General features: G+C 56.4%; 7 protein-coding genes across 7 annotated transcripts; 2 read left to right on the top strand and 5 right to left on the bottom strand.

Annotated features, from left to right (window-relative positions):
- Window positions 1-4,999: 4,999 nt before the first annotated feature.
- J7T54_004953 (Glycerophosphodiester phosphodiesterase-like protein) lies at window positions 5,000-8,706 on the bottom strand (the record flags this gene model as incomplete). The annotated part of the gene is made up of 4 exons (XM_051505994.1): window positions 5,000-5,170; window positions 5,229-8,434; window positions 8,506-8,624; window positions 8,690-8,706. The coding sequence occupies 4 exons, from the start codon at window positions 8,704-8,706 to the stop codon at window positions 5,000-5,002; spliced, it is 3,513 nt and encodes a 1,170-aa protein (XP_051362643.1).
- A 1,164-nt stretch (window positions 8,707-9,870) lies between these two features.
- On the bottom strand, window positions 9,871-11,955 carry J7T54_004954 (uncharacterized protein; the record flags this gene model as incomplete). The annotated part of the gene is made up of 1 exon (XM_051505995.1): window positions 9,871-11,955. The coding sequence occupies one exon, from the start codon at window positions 11,953-11,955 to the stop codon at window positions 9,871-9,873; it is 2,085 nt and encodes a 694-aa protein (XP_051362644.1).
- Window positions 11,956-12,220: 265 nt separating this feature from the next.
- J7T54_004955 (uncharacterized protein) lies at window positions 12,221-12,899 on the top strand (the record flags this gene model as incomplete). Its single annotated transcript, XM_051505996.1, has 5 exons — window positions 12,221-12,255; window positions 12,303-12,417; window positions 12,466-12,531; window positions 12,583-12,708; window positions 12,756-12,899. 5 exons carry the CDS (start codon window positions 12,221-12,223, stop codon window positions 12,897-12,899), a joined length of 486 nt encoding a protein of 161 aa, XP_051362645.1.
- Window positions 12,900-13,900: 1,001 nt separating this feature from the next.
- Window positions 13,901-15,402, top strand: J7T54_004956 (Zinc finger protein-like protein; the record flags this gene model as incomplete). Its single annotated transcript, XM_051505997.1, has 2 exons — window positions 13,901-14,101; window positions 14,158-15,402. 2 exons carry the CDS (start codon window positions 13,901-13,903, stop codon window positions 15,400-15,402), a joined length of 1,446 nt encoding a protein of 481 aa, XP_051362646.1.
- A 223-nt stretch (window positions 15,403-15,625) lies between these two features.
- Window positions 15,626-17,665, bottom strand: J7T54_004957 (uncharacterized protein; the record flags this gene model as incomplete). Its single annotated transcript, XM_051505998.1, has 1 exon — window positions 15,626-17,665. One exon carries the CDS (start codon window positions 17,663-17,665, stop codon window positions 15,626-15,628), a length of 2,040 nt encoding a protein of 679 aa, XP_051362647.1.
- Window positions 17,666-19,768: 2,103 nt separating this feature from the next.
- Window positions 19,769-21,082, bottom strand: J7T54_004958 (tRNA-splicing endonuclease subunit tsp-like protein; the record flags this gene model as incomplete). Its single annotated transcript, XM_051505999.1, has 1 exon — window positions 19,769-21,082. One exon carries the CDS (start codon window positions 21,080-21,082, stop codon window positions 19,769-19,771), a length of 1,314 nt encoding a protein of 437 aa, XP_051362648.1.
- A 683-nt stretch (window positions 21,083-21,765) lies between these two features.
- J7T54_004959 (Aldehyde dehydrogenase-like protein) lies at window positions 21,766-23,493 on the bottom strand (the record flags this gene model as incomplete). The annotated part of the gene is made up of 5 exons (XM_051506001.1): window positions 21,766-21,902; window positions 21,955-22,829; window positions 22,884-22,900; window positions 22,956-23,355; window positions 23,432-23,493. 5 exons carry the CDS (start codon window positions 23,491-23,493, stop codon window positions 21,766-21,768), a joined length of 1,491 nt encoding a protein of 496 aa, XP_051362649.1.
- Window positions 23,494-24,601: the final 1,108 nt, after the last annotated feature.

A 24,601-nucleotide genomic window follows, 5' to 3' on the forward strand; every position in this document is an offset into this window, starting at 1 on the left:
CTTAACGTGCGACCGCCCTCTCTTGTGGCTATGGCCACGGGTCACTTCATCTCATGCCGCTCTGTGGCAAAGACATGAGTTTAATCTACCTGGGCACTCGGCGCGTCCCACGCTGTTTGACTGATGATAACCTGAGCCTTGTCCACGTCGGGAAGACGAGACTGCGCATCAGCAGCAACGTCGGGAAGACGAGACTGCGCATCAGCAGCAACGTCGGGAAGACGAGACTGCGTATCAGCAGCAACGTCGTGGAGGAGTCAAAAGTGCAGCTGTTTGCTAGTCAACGTCGGACAGATAATACGCCACAGCTGGCACCATCCCGATCCCCACGGAAACACGGAGAGCCTGGCAACTATACTAACTTAGTCCAAACTATGCCGTGGTGTGTGTGTATCGACTGAGACGTGAACCGCAGACCCATCCCGCGAAGCTCTTTGTTTGGCAGCCAGGGCATGAGCTTGCAGTTAGCGCGTGCTATGGTAGCTGAACTGCTGCGGTACGATCCAGACGACCCACGACCCGTAGCGATGGGCTTGAGGGAGCGCAGGATACCATTGGCCGCGGAAGAGCAGTATATCGGGAACGGCGTATGCAAGAAGAGCACAGTGCCAGATATATCACATGACAGGCAGGCCAAGGGAAGTGACCACGGGACCCTCTTCCGATCTGCCCAGGTCAATCGTCGTCCGTTCTCGGGGACTGCCAGGGGTAGGCCAGTGCGTACCGAGCTAGGTACATCGCGCATTCATTGCTTATGCGTGTGTGTGTCCACCTCGAACAGCAAGGTCGCCGACGTTGCTGGCTGTTGCGGCAGGCCGCTGCAAGCGTTTGCGGGTGACATCGCTCTTGAGAGCAGCTGTCTTGGGGCATAGAGTCGTTGATGGGGTCTCTAGCGGTTGAACTCTGATGCCTAATTGATGCAAATGGCGACGAGCCTGGTCTGGTCTCGTTGTTCCTCGCCAGGTTTAAGCATAAGGAGACGGACGTGTACTCACGTATATCACTAAGGGACGTGTCGATCCACGCATGGGAACCACCCTGTGGTTGACTGGGGAGGGGGTTTTGTCGTACCTACTGACTACAACCTTCCGCCCCCTCCAGTTGTTGCATAAATCCCCAAGGACCAGACTGCAGTCTACACTACATGTACAGAAGCCTTGGCAGGTTGCAGAGCGTTCGTGAGTGAGCATAGCGGCTGGATCCAAAGGCGGCGCACGCTGCCCGCAGAAGCAATGAAGTTGCCAGGCTCCGGCCCATTCTTACGGCGTACGGTGGAGAGGGACCTACCTGTGGGCAAACATTAAAATTCATGTCCTACCTCTAAATCGTCGTTCAATAAACCGCTGGAACTTTACTAAGCTCATTCCGAGCGCAGGTACGATCTACACGTAGTGAAGGACGGCCATTGACGGCATGTTTTCCTGGTGTTGTTTATTTGTTCAGAATCACTCCCCTCGTGTCCGTACTCGGGCCAATGAGGGATCGACAAGACTGATTACTAACCAACACATCCCATCCACTAGCGCACCCTAGACTGGAATCTTGCCGGTGCGTGCGTACGTTCAGGCGCTGAGATCTGTCTGTTCAACTGTGGGCAGCTGAAGCCTGAATCTATAACCTCGTGACAGCCAGGGGCCCGTGTCGCTGTTATGGAGTCGCCGATTTCACGATACGATTCAACCATATTACCTTGTCCCTCATTACGGATACTCCGTACCTTTCCCAGTTCTCTAATTAGTAGACGATGGCGTCCCGATGCAGGTGTTTGGAACCCCTTGCGGCGACACGACGCCACGTCCAACGTTATTTGCAGGCGCTCATCGTTGTGTGAGTTCGCGTTTCGGCCATTGGAACAGCAGTTCTTCATCCGTCCCCATCGACCTGAGCTGAAGAAGTCTCCATGAGGCTAGCGATCTACAGCGATCTTACGTATGCGCACCCCTTTCACCAAAGATCGTCACTTGGCGCCCTCGGGCCCTGCAAGGAACCCCCAGCCTCCAAGTTCCACGCGGAGATAATCAATCGCCGACGCCTGGTTCGTAAGTTTGCAAGTTCGTATCAATAAGTTGATACCCACACTCTGGGGACTGGGGAACTTCTTGATAGAAATCGTACGATAGTGCATCTCTCGCACACGCGAATGGCGTCCTCAAACGTAATATTGGCTTGAGAGTGGATGCAGATTTCGCCGAAGTCAGTGCGTAAGCTCTTCATGTTGACTGTTGACAGTCCCAGGCCCAGTGTCTACCCCGAAAAATACTCCTTGGCTTCCTACGTCTACTCGAGATAAGCCACTACCACGCACTACTACTGCCCGCCTCGTTGTCGTGGGAAGCGCGCCGGGCCTAGCGTAAAGCGCCGCTGGCTTATTACAGTATAGATCCTCTCAACAAAGCTGCGTCCTTTCAACTCCTGTTGGTTCCAACATCGCTGAGATTGTCTCACAGGCGTCACTGGCCGTGTGCCCATTGAACAATTGTATACGTAATGCCCAGGGTTCAGACGCTCAAAACCCAGCATTTGTGGTTGAGTTGGTAGTTTGGTATGTCAACATGTGTGGATGGCCAGAACGCGTTTTAATTGCACAACTCAACATCTTCGAACCAAGATCGTCCCGAGAACGTCGTGCCATCGTCGAGACTGGCGCGCTTTGTGCCAGCAATTACCGATATAGAGGTTCTCGGCCCAGCGAGCTGTGACAACCTCACAGCAACAAGTAGATCTTCACGGCAAACGGCGCAGCTAATTCCCGCAAAGGCCGTCAACGCGGTCCGCAACGCAGAAAATGTCCAATGAAGAATCGCCAGTGGCTGCTCGGATACAAGCTGCCGCAACCCAGCAGCCCACTTTGCATATAGGCGCAGGGCCAACAAAGCCGCAGGGCTCAGGATACCGTACCTGAGGGGACATGATGAGCCCCAAAAGTGCTCTTTGTCTACGACCATGGATGACGACGAGGCTGCGCAAGGCACGCACTGAGCTGACAGAGAAAAGAGACAACGAACTCAAGCTTCTGTATCCACCAGCTATGCGCGGACGCAGTTGGTCTGCTCTGGAGCGACTCACCAACTCCTGTTGCAGTAGTGCAGCAGTGGATATGCGCGCCATCCCTTTCGGCAAACGAGGCTTGCAGTTGCGGCTTGCGAGCAACTGGGTCCGTCCCAAGTGTCCCTTTCCCTCGGGTTCGCAGAGCTCTCTCAGTATGGAGTCTTGCCTACTTGTATTACAGATTGTCCGCACCAGCATGCACTCATCTAGCTCAAGCATGGAGCTGAGCAAGAGCAGTTGTACTACGGATGCGGATACAATACCCGAGCTGTCAACCGGGATAGCTTGAACGTTTGTCTCAGGGTGTGCGTGCACACTGCACGCCTTTTTTCTTTTTATTATGGAGCTCTCTCGAGTCCGCACACTCCAGTCACCAGCAGCTACAAGTGCGTGCGGGATCTTGCCTACAGGCAACGTCAACGTGCATGTTCGTGCCTGAGATCGTAGAGTCGTAACGCGTTCTGCAAACTTGACGGCCCTGCAGTCGACAGGTTGCCGGCAGGCAACTTGAAATGACTGGAGCGGGGCCCAGCCGCCCAGCCTCCGGGGACAGACTGCCCCGAGGACTGGATACTTGTTGCTTTTGGTCGCTTGCGGTGTTGTCGCACAGGCTACCTAGATTGGAGCACCATAGCACCATAGCACCAATTCTGGCTTTTTGTACGATGAGATCTTGACTTGCTCTTCCCCAGCCGGCTAACTATGGGGCGGTTACAGGGAAGGAGCCTAGAGGCTAGGAGGAGGGTTTGGACGGAGCCGCGACTCGATCTGCGATCACAGCGCAACAAGACCACTGTGCGACCTGGGTGTTGCAGTAGTATCTCCACAGTCATGAGCCCTATAGGATCAGACGAGTTGGCGATGATACCAGTATGATCACACAATACCGCCATGCATTACAGATCACGAGCGGGTATGCGATGCTGTGGTCCGAGGGGGTAGCTCACAGCGCTCCCGGAGGACTGCTCTTGATCACCACGTCCACGTCCTCCACCCATTGCCGCACAGCGTGAGTGCAGAGTCCGGGCACTGTGAACGAGCGGCACGTCCTTGGAAGACCACCAACTACTCCGTACAGCGCGCTTAATTGCGTGTGTCTTGCCGGACTATCCAGCCAACACGACGTGTACACGAGCTAGGAAGAGAGTGACACACATGGCAGGGTGGGTGGCGCCCCTACTTTCGGTCTCGCATCTGAGGAAAGGGAGAGGCACAGCAGCACACCATCCACCAGAAAATCGAATCGTTCAGCTATCCTGTCGCCGTCGTTCGCTCTCCATGCACTCACAAGCGTCCAAGAAACGTCTGAGACATACGTTTCTCCTCCCAGCTGTGAGCCGATGAACGGCTCTCCATTCGTCTTCTGTTCTTTCTGCTCCACCAGTGCCAATGAGAGTGCTGCCCTTATACTCGGACATTGGCCTTTGCAGGCTCATCACTAGTCGGACAGATGCACTCTCCACTGGATCTATTGGCCGCGGCTCTGGAAGACACTGCCCCGTGACAACGATGCCGAAGAAGAGAGACAGGAGAGTGAGACGGGGTTCCTGTCAACTTCACCATGCTGTCTGTCGCACATTTCCATGGTGAACTGACTAGTCCAAGGTCCCCCGCAAGCATGGCCTCGCTAGTGATGGCAGCCAACGGGAGCACGTTTGGCCTCCTGTGGATGATAGGGCTTCGCCGGGCTCCAGGACGTCCTATCTAGAACGGTTGGTCCATGTCGTTCGTGCTGAATTGGCTTCATCACCGCATCGGGTACAATATTCCGCACAGCGTGCAAGATCAGAAAGTATGTGGATAGTGAGCACTTATGCATTCGAGCATTTTCGGCTTGCATGGCGTGCAACAGACTCCAGTCCCCACCACGATCGAGGGCTCATGCAACGCTTCTTTCTTTTCCCTGTCCCGTCTTTTCTACACGTAGATCGCGCCATTGCCAAGTATCCCCTCACGCGGAAATGTCGAGCCTCATCTCTGAATCGAGCTTGATATCGGCGCCAAGGCCGGGGTCGGCGCCCACCTTCGGGGTCTCGCCAGCCGTCTCGCCGGTGGTGAGGCCCTTCCGGATGGCCAGGACGCTATCAACAATGACCGCATCAATGCCCTCCTTGACTTGACGCTGTTCGGATCTGTCAGTCTCCGGACCATCCCCGAAAAGAATCGCACTCTAGACGTACCTGGACCAGCAAAGGATCGTTATTGGCTGTGCCATAACTCACGCAGACCAGGCCGTTCTCCTTGACCACCTTGACCAACCGCGGGCTGTTGATCAGCGGCTCGGCAGCGGAGACGATGCCGAGCAGATTCCAGCGGCTTGCAAATCGGATGGCCTCCTGCAGCGATGAGGCCCTGATGTCGCCGACCTGGCAGCACCCTGCGTCTGTCAGGAACAGGATGGGAATCGACGGCTGCTTGTAACTGAGACATAGGCAGATGTCAGGATTGAAGGAACTGAAGATGATGTGTCGCTCCCCGGCCAAGTCGTACACCTTGGACAGGACCGTGTCACAAAATGAGTTGAGCTCGACGGCGTACGTGTCCATCTCGTGCTCCTCGCTCTCGTGGAGCATGGGATACTTCATCTCAATGTTAAAGCCAATGTTCTCCGGCAGCTTCCGGAACAAGTCCTCCAGCGTCGCAAAGGGGGCCTGGATGAACTTGCCGCGCGAGTTGGCCTTGAAGCCCTTTTCCTTGAAGTCGCGGGTGTGCTTCATCCGCTCGTCGAGATCTTCCGATAACCCGCGGCCGGCGATTCCCATGGACTGGGAACGGGTCGGCGTGAAGCTGTTACTGCGGCTTCTCCTAGGGCCGTCCCTCTGCACCCTCTCCATCGGCCCGCCGCCGGTGCCATTCTTTCGGTTCGCGCTGTGGCTGCGGCTGCTATCCGGGTTAATGTGGAGGAACTGCTCCAGGGTAAGAGTGTGTACGGGAGCGTCGATGCCAGTCTCGCTGACCAAGAAGTCGTGATACACGACAGGGACGTGATCCTTGGTCAGCTGCACGTCAAACTCGACGTATTGCGCTCCCAGGTTGGCTGCCGCGATAAAAGATGGCAATGTGTTCTCGCCAAGCTGAAGGGAGCGGTTCGACGTGATGTTCTTGCCCAGGCCACGGTGGCCGATGAGCATGGTCGACGACAGCTTTTTCCAGTACGTGTGCCGCGATGTGACCTCCATATTGGGATGGTAAAACGGAGTGATGACAAGGAAGTTGAAGTTGACGGTACCAATGACCTCGAGACTGCTCGACATGATGGGTACACAGACATCGCCTTGTAGGTTGACACGTCCACCGCCAAGAGTAGGCTTGATGGAGGAGAGGAGGGCGACTGCCCGACCGATCTTGTGCTTCTCGTTGCCTGAGTAAGTCGGCACAATGTCGAAGAACAGCTTGACTTTGGTGGCCTCCTGCGTCGTGAACACGATGGGTTCCGTAGAGACGTTATCGTGCACTGGCAAGTCTATGATCGTCGGCTCGCCAGTCGCGCCACTCGCAGACACCACCACGGACAGGGCTGTGTCCAACTGAGTGTTGTGCGCCTCGTTGAGCGGGATTCGGTCGAGGTTGATGGCCTCGATGCGCTTTCGAAGATCCATAGAACCCAGGCTGACGTGCACTAGACTTTGGTTGGTCAAGTATCTGTGACCAAAAGTCTTGACAGGCTCGGCTGGACGTAAATTGCTACCGCTGCCGTTCGATGTGCGCTCGTCAATGGATCTGATCTCGCCTGGCGTGGACGAGGCGGAGCCTCCCGCCTTCGCCGCAATCTGCTCCTCGCTGGTGTGTTGAGCAAGAAGTTTGGCAATTGAAATGTGCCCGCGTAGCGCAGCGTGCTCCTTTGCTGTCCAGCCAGACGAGTCGAGCTTAGAAACGTCGGCGCCAGCGTCGACAAGCAGTTTCGCCACAGACAGGTGTCCGTCGACAGCCGCCACATGCAAAGGCGTCCAAGCGTACGTGTTTTCCACGATGCTGAGATCGGCCTTTGTGGTCTCGCTTCCCTTGAGGATGACTGCAGCGCATTCGTCGTGACCGAACCTAGCAGCCACGTGCAGCGCCGTCTCGCCCGTCGCATCACGCCAGTTGACGTCGACGCCAGCTTGCACGAGCATCTCCACAATCACTGTATAGTTGGCCTTGGTGGCTATTGCCAGGACGGCGCCTGACTGAGGGACACCTTTACGAATGTCGGCCTTGGCATCACTGCTGGGCCGCCAGTTCTCGCCTTGGAGCAAGGCCTTGGTCGTCAGGGGATGGCCACCAATAACGGCGAGATGCAATGGTGCCCGTCCGTCGTTGTCCTGCCATTCAGGAGCGTCCAGCCCATTCTTGACGTCAAATTGTTCCCACTCCTGCATCTTCTGCATGACAATTTGGCAAACAATGACGAATCCAAACTGCGCGGCGTAGTGAAGGGGCAGCCGCCCGAACGAGTCGCGGCTTTTGAGCGCCGTCCGCTGCTCTGGCTTCAAGTTGTCCAACAAGAAAACAAGGGTCTTGACCGCCTCGTCATCGCTGGCGAGTTTCTGCGCCTCTCCAGTGTTGAGCTCCTTGACGGGAGCGGACATGGAAACAGCAGGCTGGATGTGTCTGTTGAACTGCGTGCCTGCAGGAACGGGATATGTATTGGAGTCCTGCTCCGAAGGGGTGATCTTGGTGCGACCAACATGAATGACGAGGCGATGAATGCAATTGCGACCATTGATGTCATCCGGCTCTTCGAGGTCCTTGACATGATCAAGCAGAAACAGCATGGCGTTCCTCGACCGAGAAGAGATGGACCGTTGAAGAAGATTCAAGAGAACCGTCTTTGTCCCCCCTTCGGTGCTCAACTTGGCCTCTGCCAGCCCAGATCGCAGTGCCTCGACGTTATCCGTGCGGACGGCTTGGTCCAGAGAGTCGAGCTGGGCCTGGGGCAACAGAACCATGGCCTTGTTTGACACGCGACCAAGGGAGCGAGTGGATCGGTCAGACCTGGAGTCGTCCATATTCTGCGCTTCGCCCAGTGCACCGAGCCAGCGATTGATGTCGGCAAGGAGCCGGCTGATGGTGCCATCCTTGGCAAAGGGCTTTGGATCGACCTTTGTGGAAATGTACCGATGCTGCGTCGCAATCTGGGGCACTTTCTTGTCCAGCTTCTTGGTGATCTTGACAAAACCGCGTCGATTGATCTCACCAAACCACTGCAAGTTCCTCAGCTGTGTGCGCAAGTCCAGCAGCGCACCCATGACCTCTTCAATTTCATCCTGATCCAAGCTCTCTACCACATCCGGCACGCGGCCATAGCGGTTCTGCAGCACGTTCAGACGCCGACAAGCGTCGGCGAATTTCTTGTTGTAGAATGCATCAACGTCCTCGAGATTGCGGTCCAGGGCGAAGAAGAATTCTGTAAACACCCCAGGTTAGGAACACGGGGTCTTTCATCACACAAGAACGCGGTAGCTGGTCAAGGCCCACCTGCTGGATCGACGGTCTCGCCGTTCTTGGCCTTTTGAGAAGCGGCCTTAATCAGCTTCTTGAGACCTTTGTAATTGATGTATGAGGCTGCCCATTCAGGGACCTGGTTGCGAGGGAGGCTGCCACCTAGGTCAGCGTTACTGTTATATCGACACCCGTAGCCAACGTCCGCGAGGACACTTACTTGCGACCAAATTTCATGATGGGTTCTAGTAGGAAGGCCGATCACCGGACGGGACAGGCGTGTCTGGTACTGCGAAATCAGCTCAGTGGCCTGAATGGCTGGCTTGGCAACAACGTGACGCGAACCCGGCTGTAGCCTGCTTCAGCCCGTGTGATCGGAGCCACTTGTATGAAGGATATATCTGTGCGGAGCGAGGCGAATTGAAGTCGGGTTAGGAACAAGATATGACCTGAGGCAAGACACCGCCCTTCGGCGTTCGCTGGGGTCAGTCAGTGCAGGGTGTATCCGAACGGGTGAGGGATAGTTGCGGGCTGCAGGACAGGTCCACCAGGGGCGCCGCAACAGGGGCGGCAGATGCGCGATGCTATAGTAGTAATACAATATATATCAAAGTGCGAGATAACGAAGGTGATGTCTGCAGATTAAGACCGCGATGATAGGTATTTGAAATCAGGGCATTGCGATGTGGAGGCAGAGAAATTCGAGGTTTAGTAGAACTTCAGGGATCTGAATCGCAACAAAGACCCATTTCTTTCGGCTGAAGCCACGTACCAAGGTACCTGAACTCAAGACATAACTTAAAGTGGTGTCAAACTTTCCTTTGTGATCGAGACCCCTGATTCTAGCCTCTCGTCCTCAGAAAGTGTGTACGCGAGATGGCTCGTTGGCTGGCCAGTTCGACCGGTGGCTGTTTCCTGATTTTGACCACGATAGTACCAGCACTTACTTAGGTGTCAAGGGGACAGAGCGGCAGAGCAGTGACATCAGAGGCAATCACGGTGGAATGGTGGTGGGGCCGCCGGGACCACGGCCTGTTGCACGACAGATAGGCTGCGGTGAGAGTACAAGCCTTTGGCGCAGATTTGGCTGTGCGCGGAAGTACTGCTGTGCAACTTAAATCTGTTGATGGCATCACGGTCCCGCCCAAAGCGAGGCTCATCACCAACTTCCCTCTCCGCTGGGCCAACCACACGGCGTCTTCTGACCTCCGTGCCAGCCTCGACGACAGTGACTGGGCAAACGGCAGAACACCGCTCTTTTCTTCACAAGCCGCTGACCACTCCAGTCAATTTGCACGTGGCAATGGGGTTTGATGAATTGGACTCTGTATTGCATTGTGTACAAAGCGGCTGTTCGCTCATTGGGTTATACAAGATATGGACGTTGGTCTGTCCGTCTATCTACCACGTAGTGCTCTTCTGCTGCGCCCCTGTTGCTGTTCGTCTCGATGCAATCAATGCCCAAGGAAACCGGTCCTCGTAATGTTCCGCTGCTCCTCCTTTCCGAGGAAGTCCCCGGTAGCCCCCTCTGAGCGCGCGTCCCTCCAGCGGGTGTGTCTTGACCTTGTGAGCCACGCTCAGGGGGTTGTCCGCCTCGACAATGGTCACCGTTCCCAGACGTAAAGAACCAAACGGCTCCAGCGCCTCCTCAACCTTCTTTTGCCAGAATTGTATCTCGCGCATTAAATCTTCACCTCGATGTAGAACGAGCCTCCTGCGATACGACACGGAAATCTTGGACATTTGCGTGTTCTTGGATCGCCTGCCAATCAGCGCACTGTTGATTCGTGTGACCTCGGCGTCCGCGCTGAGGAATTGCAGGCGACGTGTGCGTCTTGCAACGCGTGTTTTGCCATTGGCGGTCCCAAGACGGGGCAGTCGTGCAGGGTTCGGCAGACTTGCGTTGGTCTTTGACAGTTGCCTCCATAGCCTGGCAAGTTGCGATCGGCTGAGCCCAATCTGGCACAGTTCCGAATCGGCCAGTGTGACTCCGCGCGTGCCTGCACCCACCATGGCCATTAGAGAAACCACGCGGTCGATGATGTAGGCCGCCGTCTCATGGTCCCGATCAATCATAAGAACGGGCCAGATCCTCTCATGTCTGGCTAGCTGGTGCGTGAGTTCCCAGCCAGCCCGCCAATCCAACGCTTCGAGGCACTCATCAAGTGTTTGCTTGACGATCCTCGACGCAAGCCGTACGCCGGCTTGCAGAGCAACAGTCAAAATCTCCATCGCCTTGTCAAATGACCCCAGTCGTAGCAATCCGCTGAGCATCTCTTCAACGACAATCATATTCAAGGATGCGTGTTGCCACACGTAGCCGCTGTGCGTAGAGCGTTGCTGTTCGTCCGCCGCCCATGCTTGGAGCTCACGACTCTTCCTGAGATCCTTGACCTTGCGCCGCATCAATTTGGCGCCCGTGGTAGCGTCGGATCCACAGATACAAGCCATGGTGCGGAAGAACTGTTCATGCTGTCCCGTGACACTGTAGTGGTGCAGAATGGCCGCGAATGTGCAAGGCGTCGGTTTGAGGAGGGATTTGGTGAAAAAAAAGTCTACCATCTGTCCGGACAACTTTCGTGTCGCGGGGTCCTTGTCAAAGCCCGCAATCAGTGTGTTGAAGATGTTCATGTCGGGAGGAAAGGCCGACACGAGCAGGTTGTAGCACACCCTGCCAACCTTCTCCTTGACCCCAGCATTGACATCGTTGATCGCCGTTTGGTTAGCCTTGTTCAATGCCTTCAGATTGGCTGCGGCGGCCGCCGGGTTGCAGCTGCGATAGCCGTACTGATGATGGCTCGTCCGAAGCACGCTCGTCGCCTCGTCAAATGATGGACTGCAAGCGCCCTCCTCCACAAATTCCACCTGGCGCAGGAGCCGCCCGACCAGAGAGCCAATGGACTCACCGAACTTTTCCATATGTGCAGGCTCTTCAGGATCTCTCGGTGACGAGGCATGCTCCGATTCCTCGGCGAGCAGTGCTAGCTCGAGTTGCTCCGATGTATTTGCGTTCCTTGAATCGATCGGAAACCCTCGTCCGTTGAGGTACACATGCACCAAATGTCGGTGCCGCTGTGCCTCAGCCGGCTGCAAGTGACCTGCTGATGCTCCAGCCTTCCAGATACCCTTCATAGCCTGCCAGATGGCATGCATTTGCTCATCCGTCAGTAGCGATATGCTCGACTGGGCGCTCATATTGTCCACCCCCTTTGCTCTCCTGCCGCTACCCTGCTCCCGCAAGGCTGCCAGGTCGCGCCGCGCTTCGTCGAGCTGGCGATCGAGGTCTCTCCGCCGCTCATCCTTCCGTATCGAGTCGACAATGGCAGCCGATGCAAAGACTGAGCTGTAGGCGGCGGTGAAGATCTCGGCAAATGTTGCTTTTCGACGGGGGGTCGTTACTCGTTTGCTGGCGCCCCGGGCGACGGTGCTGCACGCCCGACAGCCGCAGCTGTGGGCCTGCTTGGCCCTTTGCCAAAGTGTTTTCATGAGAAGAATCGAATGACGGATGCGCCACCCATGATATTGAGGTCTGCCGTCGTCGTGGGGAATCAATTGGGCCGGGTCGGAAAGTCGTATGGTGGTGGTCTGATGGACCTTGCGGAATTGGGATTCGGGAGTGCATGGGTTGGTTTTCAGGTCACGTGGTCCCCATCCCCCTCTCACTTGAAGCTTTCACTCGACGCCTTCGACTAACACAAACAGCCAGACAACAGCATAGCTATTGTGAAGTGTGGTAAAGCATCCTGTCGATATGTTCACTCTCACACTCAAGGCTGAGCTCGAGGGGTTAGTGTCACCTTTGAGACGTTGATCCTGAGCTAACATCCTCACAGCGTCACCAACCTACGCCCCGATGACTCCGAAGACAACCCTTTTTGGTACATGTTCAAGGTCCAGTGTACCTCCTGTAGAGAGACGCACAACAACTACATTGGTGTCAACCGCTTCGTACGTCCAACGTGGGCATTGCCTCCAAGTCTCGCGCTGACAATGTAGGAAATGAATGAAATGAGCGGAAGCCGTGGCGAGGCCAACTTTGTCTGGCGATGCAAGAACTGCAAGGTAAGCATTAACCCTCTATACATGCATGTTCGGCCACATGCTGACGTCGAGGAGCGCGAGTCCACCGCATCGATTAAGGAGGCGCCCAAAGCATACGAGCGGAGTGAGCCCCCCAAGGTCCAGAAGATCATAGAGTTTGACTGTCGCGGTCTCGAATTCGTCGAATTCAAGCCAGAGGTGAGTAAGAATCTGGCGTGGATATGCTCTGATATTAATGGCCATAGGGCGACTGGCTTGCCGACGGCATCGATTCGTCCACCAAGTTCACTGAGATCGACCTGACCGAGGGAGAGTGGTTCGACTATGACGAGAAGGCCGGTGAAGAGGTCAGCATCAAGGAGCTCACCTGGGAGATCAAGCGTTCTTGAGAAGTTCATACCTTTTTTTTAATGAAGAAAAAAGTTCAAATGGAAGAGGAAGATTGGGTGCTTGTACCTCATCCAGGGTAGCATGCTGCGAACATTGTTGATCGTGCGCAAGGATGAGCGGACCCACTCTAATTTTCCTGGATAGCAACCACGGCATCCAAGCCTTGCAACACTTCAACCTCCAAAGATTCGCACGAGCTGTTATCGCAGCCCACACGCCATGGCGACGGAATTTAAGCCTACATTGGATTTTCTGACGGATGCGGCCCATTTTCTTAGAACAACTGCACCCGAGACCTCAGCCCACCTCATGAGCCATCGCGGACAGCTCATGGGTCAACATGATCTAGCTCCTTCAGATGTTCAGCGACAACACGTCTGCAACGCTTGCGGCAACATCATGCTGTCGGCTCATAATATCAGTCTTGTGAAAGCGAGTCGCATTTCTAGACGCCGACGCAAACCAACCAAAGCACCGCGAACAAAGCAGTCAACGCCCAAAGACATGGCCAAGGTCATTACTTGCGAACTATGCTCCAGGAATACCAGAGTTCCTTTACCGACACCGCCCAAAGCTGTCAGAGCCAAACCTGCGACAGGCAAAATAAAATCTACGCCCGCATCGAACACCCTTGGCACACCAGACACAGCCAAAACCTCCAATGCGACCAGCAAAAAGCGAACCAAGAGCCGCAAGGCAGGGCTTCAGGCTCTCCTTGCTGGGCAGCAAAATAAGGGTGCAAGCCCACTGAGCCTCGCGAGCTTCCGCCAAACCTGACGTGAGCCTCGAACAATCGAGAAGCATTGCTCAGGTAATGTGCATTGAGAAGGTACCCACACCAACGTCACTCGGCGGCTGCCCCTCCAAAATTTTCGAGACGCAGTCATCCATAGGGGACTGGACCCCTCCATCATCACTACTGCAACAACCCACCCCTCCGATCTCTACCACGGCTGACAATTGCAACACAAGCCAAATCTCTGTCTTATCAGTGGTGACAATGTCGTCCGAGGATATTCCCGCGCAGGTCACAAAGACCGAACAGCCTCAGGAGTTTTTCCAGGCCATCGGTGACAAGGTCAAGAACTTCTCCGAGACCAAAGATGCGACAGCTACAGACACACAAGACCGCAACGACGACGACGATGAGCGGCCTCCAGTGGAAGAGATCGAGTCGCTGTGCATGAACTGCGGCAAGAATGTGAGTTGTCAAGAAAACGGGGCGAAACACACGAGTACTCATCGTCTTGTCTCTAGGGCACCACGCGCCTGCTCCTCACAATGATCCCCTACTTCCGCGAGGTAGTCATCATGTCGTTCCACTGCGAGCACTGCAACACCCAAAACAACGAGATCCAAGCGGCCGGCACCATCCAGCCCAAGGGCACCCACTACGAGCTCCGGCCGACCTCGATCGACGACATGCAGCGTCAGGTGGTCAAGTCCGACACAGCCACCATCAAGTTCATTGAGCTCGATCTTGAGATTCCCGCCGGGCGTGGCCAGCTCACAAATGTGGAGGGTCTCTTGTCGTCGGTCGTGGACGACCTCGAGATGGGGCAGGAGGCGCGCAAGGAGCAGATGCCAGAGGTCTATCCCAAGGTCGCGCAGATCATCGTCAAGGGCCGCCAGATGCTCCTCGGCGACGCGTTCCCCTTCCGACTCTACGTCGACGACCCGGCGGGTAACTCTTTTATTGCGCCCGACCTGAAGGATGGCGTTGGCAAGTGGGCGAAGAGGGAGTACATCCGCACAGCAGAGCAGAACGCCGAGCTCGGCATCGGTGACTCGTCTGGGACCGACTCAAACGTCGCCGCCGCCATGAATGCGGCCGCCGACGGCGACTTCAACCCGGATGAGGTGTACAGCTTCCCCGCGTCCTGCCCAGGCTGCATGCACCCCTGCACGACGCACATGAAGATGGTGGACATTCCGCACTTCAAGCAGGTGGTCATCATGTCCACAGTCTGCCACGACTGCGGGTACCGCTCCAACGACGTCAAGACCGGCGGTGAGATCCCCGAGCAGGGCGAGAAGATCACGCTGCGCGTGGACGGCGACACGGATCTGGCGCGAGACATTCTCAAGAGCGAGACGTGCGCCCTGGCGTGCCCGGAGCTCCACCTCGAGGTGAACCCTGGCACGCTGGGCGGGCGCTTCACCACGGTCGAGGGTCTGCTCACCCAGGTCCGGAACGACCTGCACTCGCAGATCTTCGAGACGGGCCAGGGCGGCGACTCGCTGGCGCTCGAACAGAAGACGCAGTGGGATTCGTTCTTTGAGGGGCTGGACTCGGCCATCAAGGGCGACAAGCCGTTTACCGTGGTCTTGACAGACCCCCTGGCGAGCAGCTTCGTGCAGCCGCTCGTGGACCCGCCAGCGCCAGACCCCAAGATGACCAAGGAGAAGTACGCGAGGACAGAGGAGGAGGAGGAAGAGCTTGGTCTCAAGGACATGAAACTGGAGGGCTACGAGAACGACGCCAAGGAGCAGGCTTCATAGCAGTCGGTCACCCGAGGTTGAGCAGAGACAAGCAAAAAAAAAAAAAAAAAGATGGACATTTACGGCTACAACGGCCCGCTTGGAATGCAACGTTCTAGGCACAAGTGAACTGAAAGGAATGAACAAAACAAAGCACCCAAAGCTCCGACAATCCAAGAAACGACAGATATAAACGAACCCCCCCCCCAACGATGATACATGTCTCCACGTACGTCACTCACTCCTAATAGAATGATGGCTTGGTCAAGACCCGATACTCCACGTAGTCTTCCCCGTCAATGTTGATCAAATTGCCAGGGGACACGAGCTTGCCAAAGAAGGGCCCGTGGTGTTTGCGCTCATACTTGATGTTGTCGTACACCTTGACATCCTCGGCACCCGCGCGGGCACGCAAAGATTCCTGACGGGCCCAGACGCTGTTTAGGCGCTGGACCTCGCTGTTCTGCTGAAAGGTGCTACTGGGCCGGCTTCCAGGACTCGAGGATGCGGCAGCTGCGGCGGCGGCGGCGGCGGCAGCGGCCGATGCTGCCTCATCGGCAGCCACCTGCGCGCGTTGGCGTTGTGTTACCTGGGCATCTGCCCGACCCTGCGTGGCCTCGGCACGTGCGACTTCACGCTGCGCAAGGGTGGTGGCTCTCTGGAGGGGACCAAAATGGCCGCTGGGGGGCAGCGCAAGACCAGCGGGGAGACTTCGACGCCCGTTCACTGTCGCCCTGTGCTGTGGCTGGTGCTGCTGCGATACTGCTAGAGCTTGCCGCGCCATGTGCTCGGAGGCGCGTCGCTGACCCAAAGCCTCCGACTGTTGCTGCTCCGAGACCTTGCGCTGCTCTTCCTGCTCCTTGAGCATCTGCTGCTCCTGCTCCTGTTGCTGCTGGTGTCGAGCTTCCACTCTACGGGAGGTGCGTACCCCTTCAGCGCCCGAGTGGACTTCGGTGGAGGACGTAGGCCCGTTGGTAGGGGTCGCCGTGCCCGCGGTGGCCTCTGCGGCCATGGTCTGGCCGACGTCCTCCACGGGGTGGTTCTGCACGGAGCGCAGAGCCATGACGCGCGCCTGTGCCCTATACACAGCCTGCGTCTCATGGACGATGCGCTCCTCCTCCGTCTCGCCATGATCAATCTGATACTGGCGGATACGAACATACTCCTTGACCTCGTTGCGCGTGAGACTCTTGAGATGCGGTTCGAAATCCACCTCCTCGTACGGAATCCACAAAGCGCCCGCCCCCTGCGGGAAGTTGCCGTTCCTGTACTCGCCCGTGCGCGTCTCCCGTACCAACTTAACCCGGAACATGTCGTTGCCGCCCAGGATGCCGTACACGGCATGCCGATCCTCTGCCCTCTCCGCGTCGGACTTTGACCAACAGCCCAGAAAGATGCGGGTCGGGCGAGTGCCCTCAAGCGGTTCGAGGCCTGCGCGCGTGTGTGCGGGAGGCTCGGGGGCAGTCGGTGTAGGGTTGAGGTCCGTGTTTGTCCTTCGACGTTTTGTGTCGGGGGGGTTGGCCCCGTACGCAATCAACGGCGGCGGGTATGGATACGTGGGAGGCTCTGTGCTCGAGGCCTCCTTCATCTTCACAACCTGAATCGCCTCCTTCTTAGCAGCCAGTTCGGCCGCCTTCCTTTCCTCCTCCGTGTCCTCGTGGGCGTCTATGCGCAGACGAACATACTCCTTGACCTGCAGCTGATCCATGCCGACCAGATGCGGCAAGAACCAGATGCCCTCGAAGATGACCCAGCTGCCTCCTGTCTTATGTGGCAGCGGCCAGATGTTAGCTACCGCCTCGCCTTTCAAGTTGTAAGACTGAATCCTGGTCCGCAGCCTGTCTCTCACGTCGATGAAGCCAATGACCGCATGCTTCCGATCTTCGTCCGGTACTCCGGAGTCTCTCCAATGCCCAAGCACGACGCCCTTGTTGCTGTTGGAGTGAGCGCGGTACGACTTTCCTAGTGATGGTCTGCCGGTCCGCGACTTGGGCCTGGTGGCCATCCTGCTAGGCGTCAGGGTCTGCGCAGTGTCGTCTGGTGATTTCAGCGTCGCCTCGCCATTAGTCGAAGCGCGCTTGCGCTTGGCGACCCTGCTGGGGTTCTTCACAACGGGCGGCTCCTCATCCTCGTCCTCATCCATGTCATCCTTGAGAATGTAGGAACTATGAGCGCTTCGTCTCCTGTTGTGCCTAGCCAGATTCAAGGGCGGCGAGTTCTCAATGCTGCCTGGCTCGCTGAGCTCACTCTCATCGCCGACATCCTCATGCACGCTGGACGACATTGGGCGATTCTCCTTTTGCGAGTCTTTGCCGAACCTACAAGAGTCGATGAGATTAGTTGAAAGACCTTTTGATGATGACGATGTTGTTTGTCGAGCATGATGGATGCGGTTTGCCTGCATTCCCTCAACATTCGACGCGTCGTGCGCGTTGGGGCGTTCAGACAGATTGGTGCTGTGAGGCATGTGCGGGTGTTTGTTTGTGGTGTAGAAAAGGACAGGGTTGCGCGTACAGGGAGATTGAACAGTGTTACAGTGTTCACTCTATTTTGTAAACGACAATGCAGCGGTCGCGCGTCGTTTACGACTGCGTTGTTGGTTTGGCGACTTTGAAAAGTGTCGCAGGGGGGGTGTTGGTTGTGAGATGAAGAGAGAGTGGGACGCGAGTCTCAAGTTGTCCAGGTTGTGCAAAGTCAAGTCAATCAGAAAAAAAACTGGATCGTTCCCATTGGCCTCTCGATGCAGTGAGAGTACCTGGGAAGGGATGGTGGATGAAAAGTGGGCGAGTAGGTAGGAGATGCTGAGTTGAAGAAGAGACTTTGTGGTGGCCAGTGTGTAAACACGGTGTCTACCTCGGGACAGGCAAGGGTTTAATCAACATGTTGCGGCAGATGACTCGAAGAGTACCGTTTGTGTGGTGTGTCCGTGTGCGTGCGTGCGTGTGTGCGCGCGTGAGACTGGCGACGAAGAAGGATTGGAGGGGCGGTCAGGACTCAGGAAGGTTTCGGAAGAGAATGAATGGTGAACACAAGACTGAGAGGGTGGGGGTTGTTATATCTCATCAACTGCAACGCTGGCTCTAACCAAGGTCTCTGTGCAGCAGCCCATCAAACACTCCAGTCCAGTCGTCCGCTCGGGTTGCCCTACTGGCTTCCATCCCAGCTGGGGTTTCCGCAACTCTCGATAGCGGCCTAGCAATTAAGTAAGTTGGTGGTCTGGACCAGCCTACCACATAATCTGTGGAAGCCACCCAGCCAACTCATCATCCATCCATCAACTGGAGTATGTACGGATGTCACATCGCGCAATTCTCCCGTGCACCCCTGTCTCGGCTCTTCTGCGTCTTGGTTGACGAGGGTTTGTTCAATTCCAGCGCAGCTCGCCTCAGGGAATTCAGGTGGCCGCGCTTGCAGTGAGCCATAACTTCAATTGATTCCATGGTACAGGGAAACAAACGCAGAGATAACAGACGAGCAGTGCAGCTGGAGAGACATGACCCTCGTCTCTCCGCCAATGCATGCGCAGGTTGCAATCGCATTGGCATCTCCGTGGACATCGTAGTACAAGTACAGTTTGCAAAAGTCTTCAGATGAGGATTTGGTGCCAAGACTAGGTAGATTGTAGTTGGCTGGTGGATGGAATCGCGGCGGTCTTGTGATCACAAAACATTATCATGACGTTTGCAGGACTTGCTCATGATCTTGGACGCCTCTTGTCTATTTATTGATGATTGCTCGCAGTCATCCACAAGTCTCCCATTGGCAGTCTCACATATCTCACGAGCTAGTCGTCACCTTTGAAGCAGTCATGACCACAGACACTATAGGCCTCGCTCTTTGCATCGCCCTCTGTAGCCGTCGCAGTAGAAGCCTCCGGCCTGAACCTCTCGATCTGGCCAGTTGCATAGTTACGCCCATGCCCTGGGGCCCGTGACGAGGACATGACCAGGTGCGACAAACCCGCATCCACCTGGTCCGACGCATGTGAGGCATGCGCATCCATCTCTCAAGAGCGAGCAGGCTGGTCCAGCTGATGGCACCCACGTCACGACAAACTTGTCGCCATATGCGAGCAGGGCCAGGTGGAGAAGCACGTCTGTCCGGACATTTATCTGCCCTGGATTCAAATGCGACCACACCAGCTGAAGACCCTGAATCCGTCGGCACGCCTCCCATAACCTGTACTCGGCCGTCACACCCAATGTGACGCTGGCGCCCCGCCACTGATCGCTTCGTAGTGAAAAATCACGTTATAGCCATGACATGGTCCTCTGTCCACAGCCAAGTCAGTTGATCCGTGTGTCGCTTGACACGGGTAGTCTTAGGAGCAAATAGGATGTGGTTGCGCATCCACAGCGAAACTTTCAGCCTCAGTCAACACTCGACTTCACCTGCGTCCTCGGCCTCGTCCTCGACCACGACCGCCGCGTCCACCGCGTCCGCCGCCTCCTTTCCTGCCACCCCTCATCGGCGCATCGAATCGCGGGACCAGCGGCTCCTCGCCAAAGGCACCCTCGCCAAACCGGATGAAGTTGACCAGGCCTCTATCCACAACCGCCACGAGAATGTTTCTGTGACCCTGGCGCAGGCGCTGGTACATCCGCCCCGGCCCCTCGAGGGTGCTTGGGTCGTAAGGCGCCGACGACAGCCAGAGCGCATCGAGCTCCTCCAGCGTGGGCACGTGGGAGGACGATGTATCGGAGACCGCGATCCTGAAATCCGGCCATGGGGGCGTCTTCTTGGAGAAGGGAGCGCCGCCCGACTTCCACACGTGGAAGAATACGTTGAAGGGATCTTGAGGTTCCGGGGCCAAGGTAGGTCTGACGACTGGTTTGTGTCGAGGGGTGATGTCTAGCTGCTGGTAAATCGACTTGTAGGCGCGATACAGTCCCGGCCGGACGAGTGGTCCCCAGCCTGCGGGTTCGGTCGTTCTGCTCGGCATCAAGGAGACGAGCCACTGCCAAAGTGTAGGAGCGGCTGGCGTGCGCAGCGGCTCCGGCGGGGGCAGGTCGGCGGGTGCCCGGAGAATGTGGAAGCCGCCTCTCTTCAAGTGACTGTAGACCTGGAACTTGGCCATGGACACCTTGCCCCGGTCCCCTTCCTCGCCAAGGAGCATGGCGTACGCTGCCTCGAGGCTCATGGGCAAGCCCACGTCGTAGTCATCTGGTCCGTAGCCTTCTGCCTTTTCACTCGTCTTTGTCATGATCTCCTCAAACGCCTTGTCCGGCCACCAAAGGTCCAGCGTCCCGCGCTCCACCAGGTACAGCGCCTCCTCAGGCAACAGCCACAGCCGCGCAAAGTCGCCCGCGTCCTTGTGCACCTTGCCAATGTCCCGGACCCAACTGCCCTTTTCGTGCTCGACAGCGACGATCCGCTGCGCCTCGACACTGTCCGCCAGTCGGTCGGGGAAGAACCAGCCACGGACCCAAGTGTCGCGGCGATGTACCCGCGCATAGCTGAGCACATCCTCCATGGCCGAGCGGCTTGCCTCGAGCGCCGAGTCCTGCGCCCGTGTCCCGTGCGACTCGAAATCCTTCTCGCCCTTGCGGATCGCCTTGCTGGAAACGCCCTTCTTACTGGCGAACATGGCAGCAAAGTGCTTGAAGTCGGGGACGTCTTCGTCTTCGAGGGCTTCTTCGGCCGTCGCGGGCTGGGCGTCGGGCCGCGTGCTAGACGGGCTGTCGTCGTCGTCGAACGCCATGGCTCCTTGATTCGCGCGACCGCTCTCGACGTTGCTGAAAGTGAGGTGTGTATTGTAGGTGCGTTGACTTGGTAGAAGAACTCCACGAGACTGGCGGGCTCGTAACTTTTTTCGACCATATGGTTGACGCTAGCGCGATAAGAAGACGCAAGAGTCTATAGTTTCTAATTTCAACCGTTTTAACGTACCCATACTAGGGAGTTTGGCCGAGTGGTTAAGGCGTTGTGTTTAGGCTACCCTATAACAGTCATCCGCAATGTGCATCGCACGCGCAGGTTCGATCCCTGCAGCTCCCATTGTTTTGGTTTTCCTTGTTGCTTTTTTTTTTTTTTTTTTTTTTTCCTGCCTCGACTCGGGTTGAAATAAGTACAAACAAATAGAGGGTCATAAAATCAGACGTAGCCCCATAGACGTAGTGTGTGCATTCTATGGTTGGATGTGGACGCTCTCTTATACCTTATACGCTGTGACTGGTGGTGGATGGGGTTGGGTAGGTAGGTCTTGAGCAGTTCTAAAAGCCCTCTCTTTTGGAAAGGGAACAAACAGTCAAGTTTTCTCCTCAACATTTCCAACGTACACTCTAGGAATTTTTCTGGGTATCAACAAAGGAGAGGCTTCATATTTACTACATAAAGTCATGTCGCATTTCTTGCCGCATGGTACATTCCAAGATTCCCAATCCCTTAGAACATGTGGCCGCCCAACCGCATGTGGACAGTCTTGAGCTCTGTGTAGTTGGCGAGCGCCGCCTCGCCGAGCTCGCGCCCAATGCCGGAGGACTTGTAGCCACCGAAAGAAGCCTGGGGCGTCAACAAGTTGTCTATGGCAATGGTCAGTATTAATATCAACGGCAGCATACCATGGCAACCTACAGGAGTTGACCCAGACGGTACCAGCCTTGAGCCCGTTGGCCACACGGATAGAGGTGTTCAGGTCCTTGGTATGGATGCCGGCCGCGAGACCGTATGACGTGGCGTTGCCAAGCTTGATGGCCTCGGCCTCGTCCTTGAACTTGGCAATGGCGCAGACGGGGCCGAAGATCTCCTCCTGCATAATCTTCATCTCGGGGGTGACGTTGCTGAAGATAGTGGGCTTGATGAAGTAGCCCTTGTCGCCGTGGCGCTCACCACCGGTCTCGACGGTGGCACCCTCCTTCTTGCCGGTCTCAATGTAGCCCATGATACGGTCGTACTGCAGCTGCGAGACCTGGGGGCCCTGGAACGTGTCCGACTCAAAGGGGTCGCCGACCTTGTTCTGGAGGGAGCGCTTCTTGAAGGCCTCGAGGAACTTGTCGTAAATGCCCTCCTGGACAAAGATGCGGGTACCAGCGCAGCAGCACTGGCCGTGGTTGTAGTAGATGCCAAAGTTGACCCAGGAGATGGCCTGCTCAATATCGGCGTCATTGAAGACAATGTTGGGGGACTTGCCGCCGAGCTCGAGGGTGACCTTCTTCAGGTTGGAGTCGGCAGCCGCCTTCATAATGGTACGGCCAATGGCGGTGGATCCGGTGAAGGCTACCTTGTCAATATCCATGTGCGAGGAGATAGCGGCACCGGCGACCTTGCCGAAACCGTTGAGTAGGTTGAAGACACCGGCGGGGAAGCCAGCCTCCTTGACGAACTGCGTGAAGACCAGTGCAGACAGAGGCGTCTGCTCAGCGGTCTTCATGACAACAGTGTTGCCAGTGGCCAGGGCAGGGGCAATCTTCCACGACAGCATCAGCAGGGGAAAGTTCCAGGGGATGATCCTATACGAGTAAGCACGAGTACAAACGAAAGGGCGACTTGGCTAGGGTACGCACTGTCCGCAAACGCCGATCTGCAGCAACTTTTAGCATGTGATGCTTCCTATAAACGCGAAGAACAAAACGTACCGGCTCGTGACGGCTGTAGTGGAAAGTATCGGGGTTGATGTCCATGGTCTGGCCAGTGATCTTGTCGGCCCAGCCAGCATAGTAGCGCAGGGTCTGGACCACGGCGCCAACATCGCCCTGGGCCATGGCGAACGACTTTCCGTTGTCGAGCGCCTCAACGGCGGAGAGGAGCTCAATGTTCTTCTCGGTCAGGTCGGCGAGCTTGTTGAGGAGCTGCCCGCGGACAGCAGGGGTGGTCTGGCGCCATTCGCCCTCGAATGCCGCACGGGCAGCCTTGACGGCCAGGTCGACATCCTTCTCGGTGGCCTCGCAGACAGAGGTGATGACCTCCTCGGTGGAGGGGTTGATGGTCTCGAACTTCTTCTTATCGACACCTTCGACCCACTCGTTGTTGATGAAGCTGCGGGGAGACTTGTCAGCGGGTGGCTTCGGTGATGGTGATGTAGTACGACGCTGCGCGCGCGAGGGCAACTTACAGACCAATGGGCTGCTTGTAGGCGCCCGAGGCCGGGGTCTTGAGATCGACGGTCAAGCTCATAATGTCGATTTGCAGGGTATCTTGGAATACGGGAACAGGAGAATTCGAGTAACGAGAAAGAGAGTATGTGGGAGAGGGGAGGCTACTTGCTCTGGGAGGGGGGAGGGAGGAAGCTTTTAAACCAGCAACGGCGACTGGACTGGACTGGATGGACGAAGCAGACTGGACCACCCCGGGTACATGTCCTTACTTACTCATTACTTAGCTCATACTTAGCACAACGCAACGGACTGCAGTAGTCGATGCCAGATAGTGGACCGTCGGTACCGACAGGACTCCATTGCCAACCCCCGCTTGCTTGCTTGCCAGTGAGTGCTCGCTCGCCGGCGCCAGACGCTGCAGCGCTAAAGGTCAAACATTACATGACGCCTCCGTGTGGGCGTCTGTCTTCAAGGCTGTGCATCTCGGCACAGAGGACCCCCGGGCTGACGGAGTCGCGGAGGGGATTGTTGGAGTCGCTCTTGGACCTCGCGGCGAATGTACCGTGTATGTTGGTTTGGAGCTTCCCCGCAACTCGCACGTCCAATGAAGCGTGCCGCGTCGGGGGTTGGTTGAGGTCGACGGCTCCACGCCTCGATGTAATGTAGTGCCAGGGCCCAGACTGCCAGTGCTAGAGAGTGTGAGGGGTCCTGTCTGTCCCTTTGGAGCAGTCTTCCGACTCCAGGCGAACCTTGTGGCCGAGACTTGTGATCGTACAAGTATGCAGCTTGGAAGATGTTTCATGGTGACGATGTAGACTAGCTTAGTCCTTGGTAGCAACGCACCCACTACAAGCAGCTCAGCTACCTAGTACTACCGTTGCATTGCTCTTCACCATGTCCTCGCGTGCTAGTGCACAACCCCACCATGCTCAAAGTTGGCTGCATTCTTTCGTAAACACCCCACCAAAAGGGGACAAGAGTGACGTTCAAAATCAAGGGATCACAAGCCCCCCAGGCCTAAACCCCAGGATTGTGTTTGGAATCACTCTTGTTAGTACTCATGTACAGCATCGTCCGTGGCGAAAATGGAACAACCCTCCTTGCACCTTTAGGTGTACATCAGCATCTTCCACTCCGTAGCGCCGGATCTGATCGTAACTGAATGCCAAACGCGTGACAGCCCCTCT

The sequence above is a fragment of the Emericellopsis cladophorae genome, assembly GCF_022114955.1.
Source record: "Emericellopsis cladophorae strain MUM 19.33 chromosome Unknown NODE_18_length_329999_cov_121_726099, whole genome shotgun sequence".
Taxonomy (NCBI): Eukaryota; Fungi; Ascomycota; class Sordariomycetes; order Hypocreales; family Bionectriaceae; genus Emericellopsis; species Emericellopsis cladophorae.